The following is an 18,970-nucleotide window of genomic DNA, read 5'->3' as shown; positions in this document are numbered from 1 at the left end:
AAACAAAGGTTACAAGTTAAGACAAAAATGTTACATGCAATATAAGTCAAGAAAGAAAATAATAAACCATGTATGTAATTAAAAAATAAATTCAAGTTTGAATACTAAAAAGCAAGGTCTCACACAGTAGAAGAGAGACACAGATACCAAAAACCAGTACAAAAATGTTCCTGGAAAAAGAGTCGAATTGACATTTTCTTCAAAGCAAACAAACAAAACAACAAAAACCTCCAAGGGTTTGAACTCCAAAACAACACAACACATGCTGGTGATGTTCAAAACTCAAACTTTTCATCTAATTGTGTTTTGCACCTACATTGGCATAAATTGAGCTTAACCCACAACACTCAAATTTGCAAAACATTTTAAAATTGTCCTTGAATATTCCCTACTTTTTACTACTAATGAAGTATTTGTTTGATACATCCACTTGAGGCTTGAGACAGGACTGAAAAAGAAAGGCAAGTTTTCCTTTACATTTTTCATAGTCTAAAAGAAAAAAGAAATGCCTGAAGTGCCAAGGGGTAATTCATCTCAACATTTATATTTCTACTGCTGCTTACAATATGACAACAAAACCATTTATTTCTGAGTTAAGCTTTATAAAACTGGTTCCCAGACCCTTAATTTAGATTTTCTAGAAGAGAGGTGCTTGACTGGGATTGATGGAAGCCTTTTACACAGCAGCATCCACTTTGGTTTTTTACCATTTCTGCAATACCACCTTTCCTGAAACAGCCCATCAATGACATGCCTGACCTTCCATACGATACAGTTTTAGTCCCTTTATCTCAAAAAGATTAAATTAGAATTTGGAAAGGTTCAGAGAAGGGAATAGGGATGATCAAAGTATGCAGCAGCAGCTATAAGAGAAACAACTCCACATTAGGACTCTCCTTTCTGGGTAAGAAATGACTTAGCAGGGATACAGTGCATTGACACACAAGGAAAAGGTGGAAGGGAACCGACTGATCACTTTCCAATGCAAGAACTGGGGTCATCAGTGACATTACTGGGAACCAGACTTAAAACAACAGGAGACCATTTAACATGTGGTGGCTAGCACACCAGTGGAACACTTTGCCAAAGGCTGGCAGCGATGGTTTCACTTATGTGAATCCCAGCGAGACACAGTGCCAGTATTTGAAAGAGATCCAAACAGACAAACCACATCAGGTTCAGGAAAACCCCTGAGCTGGAAACCAGCAGATACTAGGAGAGTATCAGGGCATCACATGTACTTACTCGATTCTTTCCCTCAGTGGTCATAAGCAACATGAGATACCAGTCAGACAGGCCCTTGGTCTTTACACATATGGCCATTTTTATGGTCACGTCCATATTACCTGAAATTTCCAACTACTCCTATCTACAGCTGCTGACTTTCTCCAACAGTAGGAGGAGTCAAGGTCGTATAAAATACCATCCTTTGCCCTGGAACACCTATTCTGCCTACAGGGGAAGTAAGGACAATTCATCTGCTTGAGACTGAGAACTAGAGCACTATTTCCTAATAAGCAGACAGAATGAGTATTTACCTTGACTGCTCACTAATGAATAAGCCTGAAGGGACCTTCTGTACCGCCTTAAAGTCATCTACCTTGGTCGTCTACTGACCGACCAGGACGCATGATTATGCTGTCCAGCTGTCCAGAAAGGCATGCACTGAAGGCTGAACAAATCCCCCTGTGGGCTGCAACAACACACTCTCCATGTGTTGCATGAATCTGGTTTGAAGTATTTTGAATGATGATGTTTCTTTTGTCCTGGAAGTATCATTTCCATCTCAAGATCAAATCCAGTAACTAAATTTAACATCCTTTCTGCCCTTTTCATGCACACCCAGAGAGACGTATCACCTGAGGACAACTCAAGGGCACCAATTTTAAGAACTGCTGTTTCTTGATGCAAAGAAATTAGCGCAAAGCTTTCTAAAAGTAGGTTTCTAAGCCTTTAACTAAGGATGAGACTCAAAGCAAGGACTTCTATCTCTAGACTTAAAATATGATATCAACGTATTTCTTAACTTAAACAGTAAATAAATAGACACATGCTTTAACTTTATACATAGAAATAGTTCCATATATTTTAATATGAATGATTTTGCCAGAAAAAGCTAGTCAGCCTGCGATCGGCATTTACAGGAAGAAGATTCAAGTTCAAATATGTACCGTGACACGCAACGCATGTGTGTGTGAGTATATATATATTTAAAGTATGTCTGAAGAAAATAAGTTATCAACATAATTTTTATTCAGCTATCCTTCTGACACCCAATGAAATGTCAATACGCCATCCAGAAAACTAAAAAATAAAATGTTATGGTCTTTATTAACAAAAAACCAACAACAACAAAAAAGCAGCAATAGCTTACTGCAGGACAAATTACATACGGATTTATAGTGTGTCAGTGACTCTGCAGTACTTCCTGAATGCACATTCTTATCCCAGCAAAACACACACTATTACTCAACACCCGAGTGAAAAAAGCACAAGCTCCTTGCATGATACATTGGCAACAGCTGCATCAAAGTTGATCTACTGTTAAGCTCAAATCCTGGACTGCTCACGAGGGATGTTCATATCCTCTAACCTATGCCATAATTTAACATTTTCTTTTCCTTTTTTTGCCTAATGAGTCTGCCTCTCCCTCAAGGGATTTGTGGTTAATGCTGTTATCAGTACATGAACAGATAAAATCAGCTACTACTTTGATAATATATAAAGTTTTGTTGACTTTAGTATAAACTGATAAAACACTCTGGACAAATTTCTCCCGTTACTCAAAGTATATTTTGATTTGATAAAAATAAAGTTTTTAAAAAAACAAGCTATATCACAAGTGCTGCCAATGTGCTATGTGCAAGATAATGCAGAAATAATCTCTGTGCTTCTACAACCACAGATAATCACACTGTTATATAAAGGATGCTTCACTTATGCTAAGAATCACAAAATTAGTACTCACTGTGTGCTGTGGTCTAAATATGTTATTACCCTGTCTCCTTCTTCTTCCAAACGTTTATTAACATGGTGAAGATATTCTGGAACCTAATGAGGCAAGAGAATGTCAAGTTCAACTACAAAGGCATGAAAGGCTGACAATCCTGTTCCATGACAATTATTTTAAACTACAAATTTAAAAAGAATATGAATTGGAAAGGACTATTCCATCAGAATGTTGTTACGTACTACATAATTATATTTTTATTAATCAGTGTTGCTTTATATGAAAAGTATTATAACCACACCTGACAGAAAGGAAAAGAAACACAGAAATGTGAGAGTTTTTCAGAGGAATTTGATTTTTTCTCAAAACTCTTCTTGGCTAAGCTTGCCCTTAAAGTACCATGGAGCAGATTTTCAGTTCGTATGAACCGTATAGTTCTATTAATTCAATGGCGGTTTCTCCAGTGTAGTATCTATCCCCAGGGAGAGTTAATACATTTAGGACACACAACACAGGTATGAAACTCAGGCTTCAATTGATCAAACCAGCTATGTCTACACGTATATATGCACGTGTATGCACACACATACATATGCATGTAGATGCATGTATGTGTAAGCATTATGTGCATAAATTTAAGTATGTACATGTGTATACTGTATAAGTTAGGGCCTTACTCCTTTTGTGTTTTTCCACAGCTTTCCACTAGGCATATAAAAGCAGTAAGACTCTTGGTCTTAAAATCTGTGTCAAAGCATCTCACCTCAGGTCCCAGTGAAATGAGGTGGATGGAGCAGGATTACACACACGGATTCACCTCAGTGCAATGTAAACAGGCATTTTCAAGATGTTTGTACTGACTCAGTGTTAAAATGGAATTAATAAAGATAGCTTCTGTATTTTAGACCACCAAGAAACGCAAACATTGTCAGAGATAACCATATTTGCAGGCTGCCCACTGCAGAGCATAAATTTATCTCAAGAGAGCAGAGAACAAAAATGTCTTAAGTCTATTTAACTAATAAGGAAAAGAAAAAAAATAGCGAAATAAATGCAACATAATACTAAAGTAGTAAACAGTTTACTTGAGTATTAAGCACATAGTAAATAAATGCCAGTGGATGTTTCACAGCTCTTGGGCAAGAATAATACCCATGGCACACCTTTAAGCTTTATGTGGAAATGACTTTCTAGTAAACATCATTAGACATCAAAACACCTGAATATGTACATGTGTACCTGGGTAGCAGGAAATTTCACTGAACGTTAATACACCATGGCACTACCAGAATTTCTCATGTAATCCTACAGTAGATAGAACTAATGTAAAAGCAATCATCTACAGCATGCACCTACCTCTCTCTCTTGCATTAATCTTTGGCCTTCTGCAGCATATAAGCAATTTGTCTCTTCCAGAAACCTCTGTTCAAATGATTCCTTGTAAACCTGCTCAAAAAATTAATTTAGTTACTGACATTAAGCTGCCAGAAAGGGTCGCATATTTTGGTTGTCAGGCATAGAGAGCAAGTAAAAACTCAAGGAATGCACACAGTTACGAGAAATGTCAGAGTAACATTACATTAACACAGAAGTTCTCTGTTTGCCCACTGGTTTTAGAAAAGACTGAGATCAGAGCTGACTTCCCACTGCAGCAATAGCACGTTTCAGTCATCAGTACTCAAATTGTCAAAATCAACAGGTTTCTGTTTAAGGCACACAGCCCAAAACCAGTACCCAGCACCACAGCACAGAAATTACATCCAACCCACCTGAGCTCAAAACTCCCACTGATATTTCTGTAGCAAAAAAATAATAAAATGCTTCCAACTAGTCAAACACTGGCATGAAACATGTAATTCCCAACAGCTAAATAATAATATGCTCAGTAATGCATCTTCAGATCTGCCAGGTTTATTGCAGTGGCCCATGAAAAAGTAGTTATAACAGATCAGGTGAATTCTCTTCCTCCAGGGAACGAGTAAGGTGTGTAAAAAAAGGGCACCAATGACAATCACAGACATAAAAAAAAAAATCTGCATAATGATTAACAGTTTAGTATAGAAAGGAGGTAAGTTAAGTATTTTATACAGTTGTCCTTTCTAAGAGTCTGGAGAAGGTAGCTAGGGAATGACATGTAAACAGAGGGACACTCAGTGAAAAGAAAAAGGAAAGATTCCTTGAGCGTGGTGGAAGAATAGAAGAAAGTCTATCTTCCAAAACATATGGCAGAGCTGTAAAAGTCATTATATTCTGACCAATTTTTTCTCTTTAAGACTTTTAAAAGCTTTATTGTTTTCATTGCAAACTTAAATATGAAACCTTTGGCTTGACAAGCGTTCAGAGCATAATAGCTCACTAAACCTAATTCAGCATCACAAGTAGACATAAACTCATTGTTTCAACCTTCTCTTTACGCTAGCTACATGTTCAACAGAATCAAATACTAGATTTTCTTACCTTCCTTTCCTTCAGGATAACTAGAAAAACATTACCATAACAGCATATGGAACCATTTTCTACATAAAATGTGTAAAGCTCTACAATAGGAAGCACCTATAGAATAGGGTTTATGGAAGGAGAAGTCAACTTTCAGCAGGTGGGCCTCAATTGCATAATTGCCTAAAAATAAGAAATGAGTAGGAGATTAACTGTTTCCAACCAAATTATAATACTTGCTCAATAAATCTTTCTCCAGAAGCTAACTTCTGTTGAAAGAGGGATAAGTAGAGATCCTGGCATATAATTACAGGATTATGAGCACATCTCTATCTCAATGAAGTGACAGATATTATAAGAGACCAGATTAAACTAGGTTAGTTTCCCTAGTGAAAAAAGAAAACTAGTTTTGAGCCAATGAAGGAGAATGCAGACTTAAATCCAAGTCTGTAAGAAGGATCCAACAAAGGGGAATGTTTATCTTCAGCTAGCAGAGTACTTTGCTAAAAAATAACGAAAGTTTAAAAGTCAACACTTAGAAAAAGCTGATGCAGTTACAGAAACCTGGCAGATAACAATGGGAGAAAAAGTGGGAAAAAGCATGCAATCAGATCCCCACTTTCAGGTTCTGTGATCTGAAAAATCATTGACAGAAGATGGCCTTCTTCCTTGAACAGAGGAATTGGCTATTAATTTTTCCGGTACACTAGAGAAAGTTAGGGTTGAAAGTCAGGAGGGTTAACATGAAAGGCAGAAATCCAGGTAAGCTGCCTGACCAAAAAGGACTATCTTATGCAGTCTTCCTCTTCAAACTCTTTTTTTAACCCTTCAGCCAGTTCTGTAACACTGTACACCACTTGGGAATGGAGCAACCTCAACATTTTTTAAGAAGGAAAGACAGCTCCTAAGTTTTATTGCACATCACACAAGACTGCAAGGTCAACTAGAGGACAACTCATGCCAAAGTCAGAAGCATAGCCTAGTTTTATTTGGTTACTTAGTATCTATGCTAATGAAAAGTTCCATTAAGTTATAGATTGACCTCATCTATTTGAAAACCTGGCCTCAACCTTGCATCCCATTTTATCTCTGGCATCTCTGCTAAGAAGTTGCCAATACAGTGATGCTTTTGTGATACAGACTGAGGATCTGGACTCCAAAAAGTGATGCCTTTCTACAGTGACAGAGGTGGTCCTTTTTTGTTCCTACATTTAATCAGCACTAGGATTAGAACACAAGTGATTAAGACAGACAAAATACTGCACATACTAAAAGACTTCCAAATCTATTATTTAAGAGTCTGTAGGCCACTACCTCTGCCAAGGAAAGAGGTCTCATTTAAAAACAGAGAATAAAGGATTGCACATCAGGTAAAGAAGAGGCAATCTTGTCAATCTGATAGATTTTGAAGCATATTTACTAGAAGAATAAAATTATTTCTGTACAACAAATGAATGAGAAAAGTCCAAAACCTGTTTCTAAACATAGCCCTTATTAGTAATTTGCTGTACTTGCCTGCAGATCGGACAGCATGCTCAACAAACTCCGCAGCAAACTTTTGTCCACAGCTTCACCATTTCGTTCTTGTTCGATCAGCAGGAGGATTCCATCAATAGTCTTGTTTTGAACTTGCTTGTCACTAATGATGTGATTTCTAAATAACTCTAGCCCCATATCCCTGTGTGAATATCGAGAATAAATAAATCACACTGTTGATTTTCAAAACTCTGTGTCTCAGTTTGAGAAAAAAGACATATAAAATATATAACAATGGTGTATATATATCTTATACAAGAAGAAAATATATTAATGGTGTGTATATTCTATTTGACACTGTCCACTAAGAAAACTTTATGACAAAAATTGTCATAAAAATGCAAAGCCACGTGCTATCAGATGCATACACTTCAGCTGAGAACTGTGACCAGCCTTTCTGTATTTCACATCATAGACTATAACATTCTCTGTTTACTAAAAAAAAAATTACTATTACAAAAATAATGAAATATCTGAACATACACCTTAACACAAGATTCCCCGGATCAGTCAATCTATCTGTAATTTACATGTTTTGCTCAAAAGCATTCTCTCTGTTTTGGACCTTATGATCACCTGTAGCTGATTGTTTCATTCTAAAAGGATGAGGAATGGTGCCTCTATGCCATGAAGCAGCCAATTATTAAATACCGTCTTGGCTGAGGAAAACAGAGGAATCTTAGATAAAACTTGTTACCTCCAACCTCTTCACAGGCATCAGGATTTCAATAAAGGGAATTTTCCCAGTATGAGGAAAAAAAGACACAAAGCATGAACAGACCTCTTCAACTATGTTTAGTAAAAGGAAGCCGAACACAAAGAGTTGGATGAAAACTACTGTGGAGGTCAGGAAGAAAGATGTCCACAGGATGAGTGAGGCATGGGACAAAGATGCCCGGTTCCTCAGATAGCCTGAGGAACTCCCAAGAGTAGAGAAGCCAGCCAGGCAGAGAAAAGGCACACTGTTACTTCAGCGCTTTGTCTTGCATATGTTTTTGCTTTAGACAGAATAACAATACCATAAATTTTCAGCAAAGTCTGGATTTGTTTGCTTGGGCAATATATAAAATGCCCCTCAGGAAGGATGCTGAAAAACAGAATGCCAACAGATGTGACCATGGTGTGCTGAAAGTACAGCAGCAGCATCTCAACACTCTGAGCCACAGGTCTCAGCTCTCAAGAGGCCAGTGCTGGAAAGATGATCTGCACCTTGTCAGTGTATCTGGCTGACTTAAAAACACCCAACAGAGCAAGAAGTTAAGTGCTGAATTTTGTCAAAACCAGGAGCACCTAAAGTAATACCAGGCCAGTGCAAAGGTAGTGGCCTGAGGAAGTTCTCCACACAGCCAGCCTCACCCAGGCTGTGACAACTATATATGTATATGTGTGTGTGTGTGTATATAATGCCTGTACTTTTAAGTGTATGTTCACAGACCTTTTTCTTGTTTTACCCTCACTTTACAACGAATATTCCTGGGGAAGGAGGAAATGACACATATACGCTGGCACATGTATTTCCATAAATTAACACAAAATGTTAGTGACCTATTACACAGATCAAATATAATGTGAAAAATTTATTTCCAGTCTTTGCAAATGTAATAGCATGGTCAAACTCTAAAGATCTGAGGAATACTTACATGGATACCTACCATATAGAAGGAAGCATTGAATTCTGAAGTACATATGTACGATCCAAAAATAAGAAAATGCTTCTGATCATGATCTGAAAAAATATAAAGAATTTTTTTTCTTTTCACCATCATGTGGTATTTTAAATTATAAAGCAACTTCTGAGAAACTACATCACATAGGCATGCACCTTAATTACGGATGTATGTATTTTCAACTTTTATGGTGATTTTTACAGCCACTGATATGTAATTTATTCATGTTAATACTATTACTATACCATATTGTCATCTACACCCAAGACAGTTTTCAAATTCATAACCATTAACTAGTTTTGTTAGCCTGTCATGAGTTTACTGCTACTGAGATACATAAGCTACTCAAGCAGTACCACCAAGACATTCAGTAAACATCCTGAAATAGCATGCTACCATGGTTTTTGCTTTTTTTTTTTTTTTTTTTAAAAAGCAGCTTTAGGCAGGAACAGTAATAAGCTCTGCAACAGATCTTTTCATAATAAAAGCTGCCAAAACTCATGAGAAAAATAGATACATTAATTCTAACAGGGGAAAGAAGGTACAAAATAACTTTTTTTTTTAAATTAAAGAAGTAGAAGAATGAAGTGGGTTTTTTTAGCTTATTACTCTTTCACATTCACAATCCATTTTTAACTTTGCTCATAAAAAGGCTGCTCAGCTTTCAGTTTAGCATTAGCATAACTCAGGATGTCAGTAACTAACGAACTCACCCCCAGGCCAGCTACAGAGATTTCTATCCCCAGCTGTCCACCTACTCCTCCCTTAAAAGATTTCATTACTTCTGAAGCAATTCTCAAGCTGACATAGTTTCGAGCAATGAAAATAGAAATTCAACCATTTGGGGCATCTGTAGCCAAAGCTAAGTGACAATGCAATGAAAAGTTGCTGTAAAATGCTGGTTTAGAATTATAATGATGCATTCTTAAAGGGACAATTCACACAGAATGTCTTTGAGGATTTTTTTCTATAACATAATTCATTGTGGAATTAGAGGACAAAAAGGGTAGGAAGAAAGAGAGAGCTTCAGTATTTTAACCTTCCTGTTTCTTAGACCTATATTCAGGATAATGATCTCTTGCTTTTCTTGCTTTGGGGCGGGGGTGGCGGGAGGTAAACAGAAAGTCACAAATTAACCTGGCTATTGGAGCTATCTATAAAGCAAAGATTGTGGATTCTCCAGTTAGTTAACATTACAAACTGCAAACAATTTCAGCATAGCCTGGTTAAGTTTTTCTTTCCACCCATAGAAAACAGTTGTCAATATAGTTCTGAGTGATATTCCAACTTCATATGAAACCTATGAAAGTCAGATTTAACGCAACAGAGGTTTTCAACAACAAAACCACCCCCAGCTAGCAAAGGGGAAAGTGAAAAGCAGTGCTTGAAACTTGGAGGAGATGGTGCAACACGGTCCCAAGTTAAAACCATGACAAACTCCTTTTTGCCAGATTTCACACCTCAAGGTTATGTATTCTGAACAAACATTTAACTTACCATTTGTCTGCAATGATCTTGCCAGCATTTATTTATCTTCTTTAAAAATAAAAGACTATCCAGAGAATCTGTACAGCACCTATTAAGGAAAACTAGCTTGCCGGTATCTTTTGAGGCCAGATTCTGGAGATCATCTTTGCCAGCCGTTATGCAAAGCTGCTCCATGGATATTCTGATGTTACTGTGACTGTCCAGGGATAAACCATTAATTGCAGAGCTCGTGCCCAGCAGAGGGGCTGGCAGCTCTCCAAAAGGCCTCCCTCCGTTTTCAAGGAATAACACTCACTGCTCTTCAGTAATACCATCTAGTGGTTACAGTGCAGAACTTTGATACAGATTTAAACAAAAAAATCCCACCAATGTCAAAAGGTTGTCAAAAACAACCTTGTCACCAACTGAGGTGAGAGGGAGAGAAAGGTTTATTTTGTTTAACGAGTTCACACTGTGCACAAGAGGAGTGACCCTAATCTCTTAAAAGCAGTTACAGTTCTAAATAATCCTCAACAAATCCAAATACCGCTCTTTTCATATACATCTCCAGGTCTCCCTAAGTAAACTGTAAGAGTTTTCTTTGTTACACAACAGACCCAACTGTTATTTATGAACAGGAGAATTTTCATGTGTCATATGAGTAAATCCAAATGTGGCTTTACCTTCCTTTCCTGCACAGTATCACCTCCAGCTCCCTCTGGCCAAATCTGATTAATTTGATCTCATGTCCTTGGGATATAAAGTGGTATACCAGTAAAATACAGAATTCTCAACTCTCCAAACCACCAGCTCTGACAGAGGGCAGGGAGAAAGCAAAGTTTTAAAACACCAGTTTTAAAACATCTCTTCAGAAGATGACCTGAAGTCTGAAAAGTCAGGGACACAAAAAATAAGACTTTAAAGCAGACTAAGATTTGGTTCTCAGAGGTCAGCTACGTTTAAAAGGCTATTTACTGACTAATGTACTTTTTAGTTAGAAGTGATTTTAAATGCATCAAAGTAAATGTAATGAAAAAATAAGCTGCCATGTAAGAGGTGAATTACAGCACTGGTTTATGTACCTGTGTTTCTTACATGCTATGTAGAAACCAGACTCCTGGGACTCAAAAAACCCACAACCCAAGACCATGCTGGGACTTAGTTAGATAACAAGAAAAAAAGAAAAAAGAAAAAAAAATATCCTCTTTATGAGAGTCGGCACCTACCTGGGGAATGCAGTGAACTGAGAAACTGACAGTAATGATCCAAAGCACATTTAAAGGGTTCACCTGGAAAGAAGGCTCCTTATAAAGGCCCTTCCTTCTTCCTGTTTTAACCTATCATTTTCTGCTAATAAAATACATACAGACACCTGGGAAACACTGCTAGCACCCAAAGTACTGTAGTAGCTGTTCAGTATGGCACTCTCCAGGAACATGGATGGGGACAGCCAGATGGGTACACACTATTTATATACTGCCTGAGCATGTGCAACCCCTAGGCTATTACACAAAAGACAACTACCAGCATGCAAAGCACAACGGGATTCAGAAAATAGGACTGGCTGCACCCAGGTGTCCAGAGCAGATCTACAGGCACTTCTGTGACCAGTTTAGCCAGAAGAAAAGCCCAGCAATGTAACTTCAGAAAACTACAGGGAAATTTACCATAAAACTTTAGGTTTCTGTGCATCCAAAGACAGCCAAGTGATCTCGCGACCCTTAGCTGTCTCCCAAAAACCTCCCAAGATACACATAAAATACCTAATGGGCTTGTTAAATGCCTCTGTGACACATCACTGCTGACCAGTAGTTATTATTAGTCAAACAGGTGTACTTTATGTTTAAGCATTCCTTTACAGAAGACACTGTTGCTGAAAATTACAGCGGTGATTTTACAGTATTGCTACTGTAAGCATCTCCACTACTCACCTGCCATAAAAATCCCTACTTGCTGTTGAATCTTGCAGTACTATTGAAATTTTCTGGATTTGGTGTAAAATTTTCATTCCTATTAAAATAAGTAAATTCTTACTAGCATGCTACTTATCGGTACACAAAAATTATTCACCCAGATGACTAAATCTGCTTATGCCCAATTTGAAAATATGTAAGTGGTCAAAGAACCTCTTTAGTACATTGACAGTTACAGCTGTAATTTTTACAAAGTACTGTTTTAAAAAGTAATGATTTAAATGACCCATTCTAACCATTTTTGTGCACGAGAAAAGGATATTCTCTAAATGGAAGGATTTGGGCTTTCACATGATCTTCACAGACTTGTCGCAGCTGTTTGTACAGTGTAGCAGAGACTTTGTAAGAACAGAGATTTTCAACAGCCTAAAACCAAAACATAACAAAAAAACTATGAAGGAGAGAAAAAAAACCCAAACAACTCGATTTTTTTTCCTGTGCAATCAAGGTCAACAACAAAGAGAAAAAAATACCAGCGTTATCAGTCCAAGCTGTGCACACAAACAAAACATCAAAATGAAATTATCCAAACTAGGTAGAAAAATTAAGACTTTATGATTTCTTTCTGATTTTGGTCCCTTCTTACACTAGATTTCGTGTACAAACAAGGTCCACCATCACCATCTGGGTCATATTTCAGACATGCTGTTAAACATTAGTAGAACTCCCCGCCCCCTGAATACTGCTTAGCAGCAGAACCCTTCCTGTAGGTCCATTTTGTGCATCCTTCAGCATGCACACACATATGTACTTTTTTGGGGGGGAACACAACCACACCAAATACTCTGTTTTTAGTAACTTTAACATAAACATGTCACCCACTCTCACTAAATTCACATACCCGCTTTCCTGTCATTTTACTAACTTACTTCTTTCTGAGTATTTCTACTTATTCATACACTTATGCTAAGGTATGTAAACTGAGGGGGGAAAAATAATAAAAAGCAACAAACCCCCTCATATTAACCCTTAAATAAAGACCTGAATTGATTTGTTGGGACCTCATGGGATTTCGTTGAGTATTTACCCATAGTTGACTAAGACAACTGATTCTGCCCAAAACCAAATGTTCCTGCGGTCACTACATTAAATGTAAATCATGTTCTTATGCGGCTGACCTAGACTGCGCTGAGCCAGATGCAGCCACCTCTAGAATACTGCTGTTCAGCTATTCAGTCATTACGTTGTCTTCAACTAACATTTTTTCCTCACAAGAAGCTCAATGAGAATGCCAAGAGAAAACATAGCCTTGCTTGATACCACTGGCCTATATTTAGACTTTGTTCCAAGCACACTTTGTGTGCTGTATTTCAATAATTTTATTAATAGACCATAGCATATGAAATGAATCACAATGAAGACAGCCAAATGTTCTGTGAGAACTGTAAAGTTTACAGTAAGTATTTCTGGCCATTCAGTGTTTCAGACAAAATTATCCAAAGGACTTGGACACGGTCTTCAGAACTAAAAATCCAGCTGTTTCTTCTTTGTCTTCATCTCAACTGCCTTTATGCTATGAGGTGATACCGCAGAGAACACTGCCTAAGATTTAAAGCACTATTTCACCTGGGCAACTAAACCAGACCCAAGAATGTTTTCTTTTGCTCCAGAGGATTTGTAGTGTCACATTTTGTTGACAAATTTTCTGATGGCATCAGCGAACATGGGCAAAGTTTCAGTATTTTCCCTGTGCTTGACCTGTACTCAGTTTTCCCCAAATTTTAGCTTCTTTTTGGTGTGTCTTATTTCTTTGCAATATAAAACATTATGGTGCCTAATGTCAGCACATAACTCTTCGTCAAAGTTTTGGTAAGTGTTCTTCACTCTGTTTCAGTTTAAGATCACCCAAACACATGGGATAGCAAGTGCGTGGGCTGAGAGAGAGAGGTGAGTGGGAAACGGGACCGCTTCTTTGGGCAGCAGTGCTGGCTTAATATTCCAATCTGCAGCCGTTATCACCTCGGTACTGCCTCTACTAGCTGTTTCTGCTTTTTTGATGTGGGGGTGGGGGACATGAAATCCAGTAATCTCCTGCTCCTTCACCTTTTGCTTCATTCAGAGTTTTTGCTGCCTCTCCTTCTGAATAAATTTGATGTGACTTTTATCCATCTTGCACAAAAATAGTTTGGGAAAAAGCTACAGTAATTATCACATCTACAAAGATATGAGAAATACAACACTCAGACTCTTCACCTACACAAATATAGTAAAAGTTCTGTTTCAAATCAACCTTTTAATAGCTTGTTTTGAGCAGAGTCTTCTCTTTTAAAATTTAGTATGCAGGTTATTACTACTTCTTGTATTATTTCCTCTATAGGTTCTAACATCCTGAAGAGTTTTCTTCCAAAACACAAAATGAATCTGCTTCCCAGAGATGTCCCCATGGGGTAATTCTAATTTACCTCATGTAATTTTATTTAAATGCTCATCACCTATGGTGTCCTCAATTTTGATACAGTATTAAAATAAAAAACACTATCACACAGCGCCTATGTTAGGTTTTTCATCTGGTCTTATAACAGATCAGCAAAATGGCATCAGCAACAAACAACATTCACACATAATATTTTGCAGATAGTTTGTTATATTTCCTGAGACATAGCTCTTCCTATCCATCCATCCATCCAAATAAAAGTCTGGTCAGGACTCTCATCATTTTTTTCCCTTCACTGCTACAATGTCCTATTCTATGTCCTCCAGAAGGGCAGTGCTGCCCCATTTCAGGTTATTTAGGACCTTGCTGCAAAGGGAATTTTCTTATTCCATTATTTTTATCACTCACTCCTCACTTGGCAAGTCTTTGCACTGCCCCACTTTCTCTATCCCATCAAGTATAAGCTACTTCTATCAAAATGTGTGCAATCTACCAACAATCCCAGACATCATTTCTATTTCAGTCACAAAAAATTGGCTGTCACCCTCCCATTGCTTACTGACATTTCTGCCAAGCACCTTCATGCCTGATCCCATGCTGCCTCCAACGTCTGGAAAGGAGTATCCTTCAGGCTTCCCACCAAGCCTTGCCATTGTTCTTCAGTTTTTCCTCAGCCATCGTGCCAAATTAAATAAATAAATCAGAAAGTTCAAAGGCAGGCTGGTACACCCGCCTGCTCACCACACTGAACTCCAGGAGACCTCTCACTTCCTCCTATAACGTCAGACTCCAATAATAAAAAAAAAAAAGCCCTGAGCGTAAGAACTGATGCACACAGAGAAATTTTCCCTTGTGGATGACTCTGTGCTCACCAACAGGCAGTGACAACGACCTGTAAGTACAGATCAGATTTCCAAAGGATGCTGTACTTCATCTTTTATTCCTTTTGCAGGAGAGTAAGTACCTATCTATGCATAGCCACACTGACCGCCACCACCCACTGTGCAGAAATCTTGCTGATTTTCATCACTGCCTTACAGATAATTGGACTGGCCTTGCGCAGTCTTTACAAATAAGCAGGCAAATAGAAAAAAAGCAGGAAGTATGGTTCTCCCTTCATAGTTTATCTGAAATCTCTCTCCTCTTCCTCTGCCAAAACTCCAGTCTCTACCCTGACGATTTCATAGCTATATTACCATAATCTCATTTCTGAGCTTCTGAAAACAAGTTAGGTAATGCTCAAAGCATCTGTGGTTTGGTGGTTGTTTTTTTTTCTTTAGTTAGGCATAAAAATGCAGGATTTTTCAAATGCTGAGTTTAAAACCTTAAAATGTATTATGTAATTCAAAATCTGAAAACCTGCAAGTGTTAATAGATGAATTTATCACAGTCCAGTCATCTATCTAAAGGGAATAAATTATATTACGTCAATAGGTATTTACATAATCAGCCATTTTAGACCCATATATTACATACCCTAACTAATCACAGAGACAAGTATAGTCAGTTCTCAGATTCATCCTGATTTTCTTGAGCATGGAACCAATATGGACTGCTGGCTTTCTCCTCCTTTATAGTCTGCACTTTGCAGATAACATCAAACCTACCTCAACTGAACATTTAGAAAATTTCAGGGGAGTATAATAATGTCCTCAGTCTTGATCTGGCGATGGCATCCATATCTGCAGATCAAACACCTGCACTCACAGAAAACTGAAAACTAACTAAAACTACATAGCACAACTTAGTGCATCAGCAATTTTTATAACATCACTGTAAAAAATTACTACTGCTGTTAGATACCTGAAAGCACATACACTTAAAATAACACAGAACTAAACCATATATAAATGGAGAAAGCAGAAGGAAAGAAGTATATCTTTCTTTTACCCTCCCTAGCCCCTGCTCCAGTAGTCCAAATATTCCAGCTATTTTTTCACCACTTTAATAATAAAATTAAGATCACAACTGTTATGAAAATGTGACAGTAATCTGAAACACAGATAAACTGACAGTTTGCTGCCCACTCAGTCACGCTTCTTTTTAATTCCCCAAAGGGCACTGATGCCAAAAGGCTAACTGTTATTATCTAATAATAACAAATATGTCAACATTACTATTCACAAGAGTCCACAGCACACACAAAAGAGGAATCATCACAAAATATGTATCTCCATAACCCAGTGAGAGTAACACCCTGTTTCCAGCACCCTGAGTTGGCACTGTGTAGAAGAGATCAAGACTTAAACCTCAGGCCAGCCCAGGCACAGCTTCCTACATCTCTCAACACAAACTGCTTTTTCAGGGGCCCTGACTTTGGTAGTTCTCCAAGGAACCGATACATCCAACTAACTAGAAACAGAGTATGGAGTGAACAGTTCAGGAAACATGATCAGCTTTTAACAAATTGAAACACGTTACATTAAACGTGTGCAAATCCTAAAGCAGTTAATTTTTCTTCTGTTCAACTGAAAAAAAACCCCTATGCGCCTTACCTGGTAGAGCTCTTCAAGGTTGTATTTAATAGAAACGCTACTCTGTATGGCTCCCACCGCTTCGTGAAGTTTTTGCCAGGTGTCCTGAGTGTAATTATCTGGTAATTTGGGTCTTTCTGTGAAGGAAGATAACAGGTAGCTGAAAGCTAGCCACCCAACGGGAGCCTGAGCAATCTCGCTCACCCCACCTCATTAAGCCTTGCCAAGCCGTGTTGTGCTTGATACTCAGAGTCTGGCACAAGGAGAGGGCTACTCGCTCCACCCGAGGCGGAGAAAGCTTTGCGGGGCGCAGCGGAGCCCGCCGCCGGCCGGCCCCGCACACGCCGTGCTCCCGGGGCGGGGGTGCGGACCTTGCCCGGCAGAGGCAGCGCCGGCCCCACCGCCGGCCTGGGGCCGCTCCGGCCACAGGGCTGCGTGTTACCGCCGCGTTACTTTTAGCGAGGTAACCCTCGCCTTGCTTTAATTAGTCCTGACACTAAGGTGGCTTTTTGCCCGCTGCCTACAGGGCGCAGGTCGTCGCTGCGCCGCTCCTCCCGCTGCCCCCACGCACGGAGCCCCACGCGTGTCCCCGCAAGCCCTCGGACTGCCATGGTGACGGCACTGGGGAGGGTTATCAGCCCGGCGGCAGCCTCCCCTCGCCCAGATAAGGCGGCGGGGCGGGTGACAGCGGTGGGGCCCCCCTGCCACCGACCCGGCCGGGCCGCGGACTCTGCCTGCCGCGGGGATGGGGCGGGGAGCGGCCGGGCCCGCGGTAAACAAAGGTCGGGCCGGGCCCGGGGCCGGGCGGCGGGGCAGGGCGCACCTGCTGGGGCCGAGGGCCCGGCCCGCACCCACCTCTGAAGTTCTTGATCACGAGTTTCTTGGAAGAGGCGGTCGCGCCTCCCCCTCCCCCTCCTCCTCCGCCTCCTCCCCCGGCGCGGGTGGCGGCGGCCAGCGAGGCGGGCTTGGTGAGCCCGTTGGTGTGCCCCACCAAGGCCGACAAGTGCGGCTTCTTCTGGGGCTCGTCCGCCATCTCCGCCCCGGGCGCTGTGTCCGGCCGGGGCAAGACGCTGGGCTGGGCCGGCCCGGCTGGTCCCCGCCTCCGCTCCACTCCTCCTCCGCCGCCGCCACCCAGCCGCCCTCCCCCACCACGGCGGCTGCCCGCGGGTGGCTGCCAAGTGCCGCCGGGCCGGGAGGCAGTGACAGCCGCCCGCCTCCAGCCGCCCCGGCCGCCAGGCTAGCCGGCCGCGGGGCGCTGGGTCTGGGTCTGTGCCCGCGCCTGGGCCGCTCCCGGCGCTCAGGCACCGCTAGCCCCGCTCGCAAGATGGCTCCCGCGCCCGCCGGGGCAGCCCCCGCGGGCTGCTCCCCGCCACCGCCTCGCAGCCCCTCGGTGCCCCCTGCTTCGCCTGGCGCTGTTCGTTGGTGTCCGGCGCGGAGCGGCACCGCGCCAAGGGGCGGCCGGAGCAGCATCTGCCTTCCCCACACTGACCCCGGCCCCACCGGAGCAGCTTCCCACCCCGCGGGGCCCGCCCGCGTCCCGGTGAGCGGTGGCCCCCGACCTGGCCGGGCCTCCCGGCTGGCCCAGGCACAGCCTGGCCGCGCCCTCGTATCACACGCCTGACGCCCGGCAGGAGCCGCGTGTCGCCGTGGCTTGCGGAGTTAAACACTTGATTTAACTTTTTGGTCCCGAGCTCAGAGCGCCCGCAGCTGGGAGGGAGCTCCCCGGCAGCACGCCCGGCTGGGCACGGAGGCGGGTGGCCGGGCCCGGGGGCTTCTCCTGGGCAAGTGACACGGGGCCCCCGGCACACGGAGGCTACTGCTCTCCTCCTTCACGAGGCGGGGGCACAACGGCGAGCAGGCGCCACCGCTCCCACGATGCCAACAACCACCCGCGGGCGGAGAACCTCCAGCAGCACGGCCGCTGGCCCACGCACCCACCCACCCCCAACCCACGAACGTGCAGCACGCCCCGGCACACGAGGTTTATCACTGACGCACGCCCTCGGCACCGCCCATCGCGCGTTCCCATTGGCTACTGGGGAAAGGCCCCGCCTCCTGGGCACCGCTGTGGGCAGCATCTACCGCTGGGGGGT

At 41.5% G+C, this 18,970-nt stretch overlaps 1 protein-coding gene across 4 annotated transcripts in view; it reads right to left on the bottom strand.

Moving 5' to 3' along the window:
- The window catches only part of CUL4A (cullin 4A), a 41,907-nt gene extending 23,102 nt beyond the window's left edge, over positions 1–18,805 (bottom strand). The window contains exons 1-8 of one of the 4 annotated variants that reach the window (XM_080376334.1): positions 17,733–18,805; positions 16,899–17,014; positions 12,292–12,395; positions 10,087–10,156; positions 8,575–8,648; positions 6,902–7,064; positions 4,307–4,396; positions 2,969–3,051 (exon numbers count right to left, since the gene is read on the bottom strand). In XM_080376334.1, the coding sequence (XP_080232460.1) occupies positions 2,969–3,051; positions 4,307–4,396; positions 6,902–7,064; positions 8,575–8,648; positions 10,087–10,156; positions 12,292–12,395; positions 16,899–17,014; positions 17,733–17,910 (878 nt within the window). In that variant the 5' untranslated portion in view covers positions 17,911–18,805. Of the gene's footprint in view, positions 1–2,968; positions 3,052–4,306; positions 4,397–6,901; positions 7,065–8,574; positions 8,649–10,086; positions 10,157–12,291; positions 12,396–16,898; positions 17,015–17,401; positions 17,663–17,732 lie in introns of those variants that run through there. The other 3 variants (XM_080376333.1, XM_080376335.1, XM_080376336.1) reach the window with 3 other exon arrangements.
- Between the last annotated feature and the right edge of the window lie 165 nt (positions 18,806–18,970).

This window comes from Falco punctatus, assembly GCF_963210335.1.
Source record: "Falco punctatus genome assembly, chromosome: 2".
Lineage (NCBI taxonomy): Eukaryota > Metazoa > Chordata > Aves > Falconiformes > Falconidae > Falco > Falco punctatus.
Note: the sequence above shows the minus strand (reverse complement) of the source record. Positions and strands in the feature narration are given on the sequence as shown.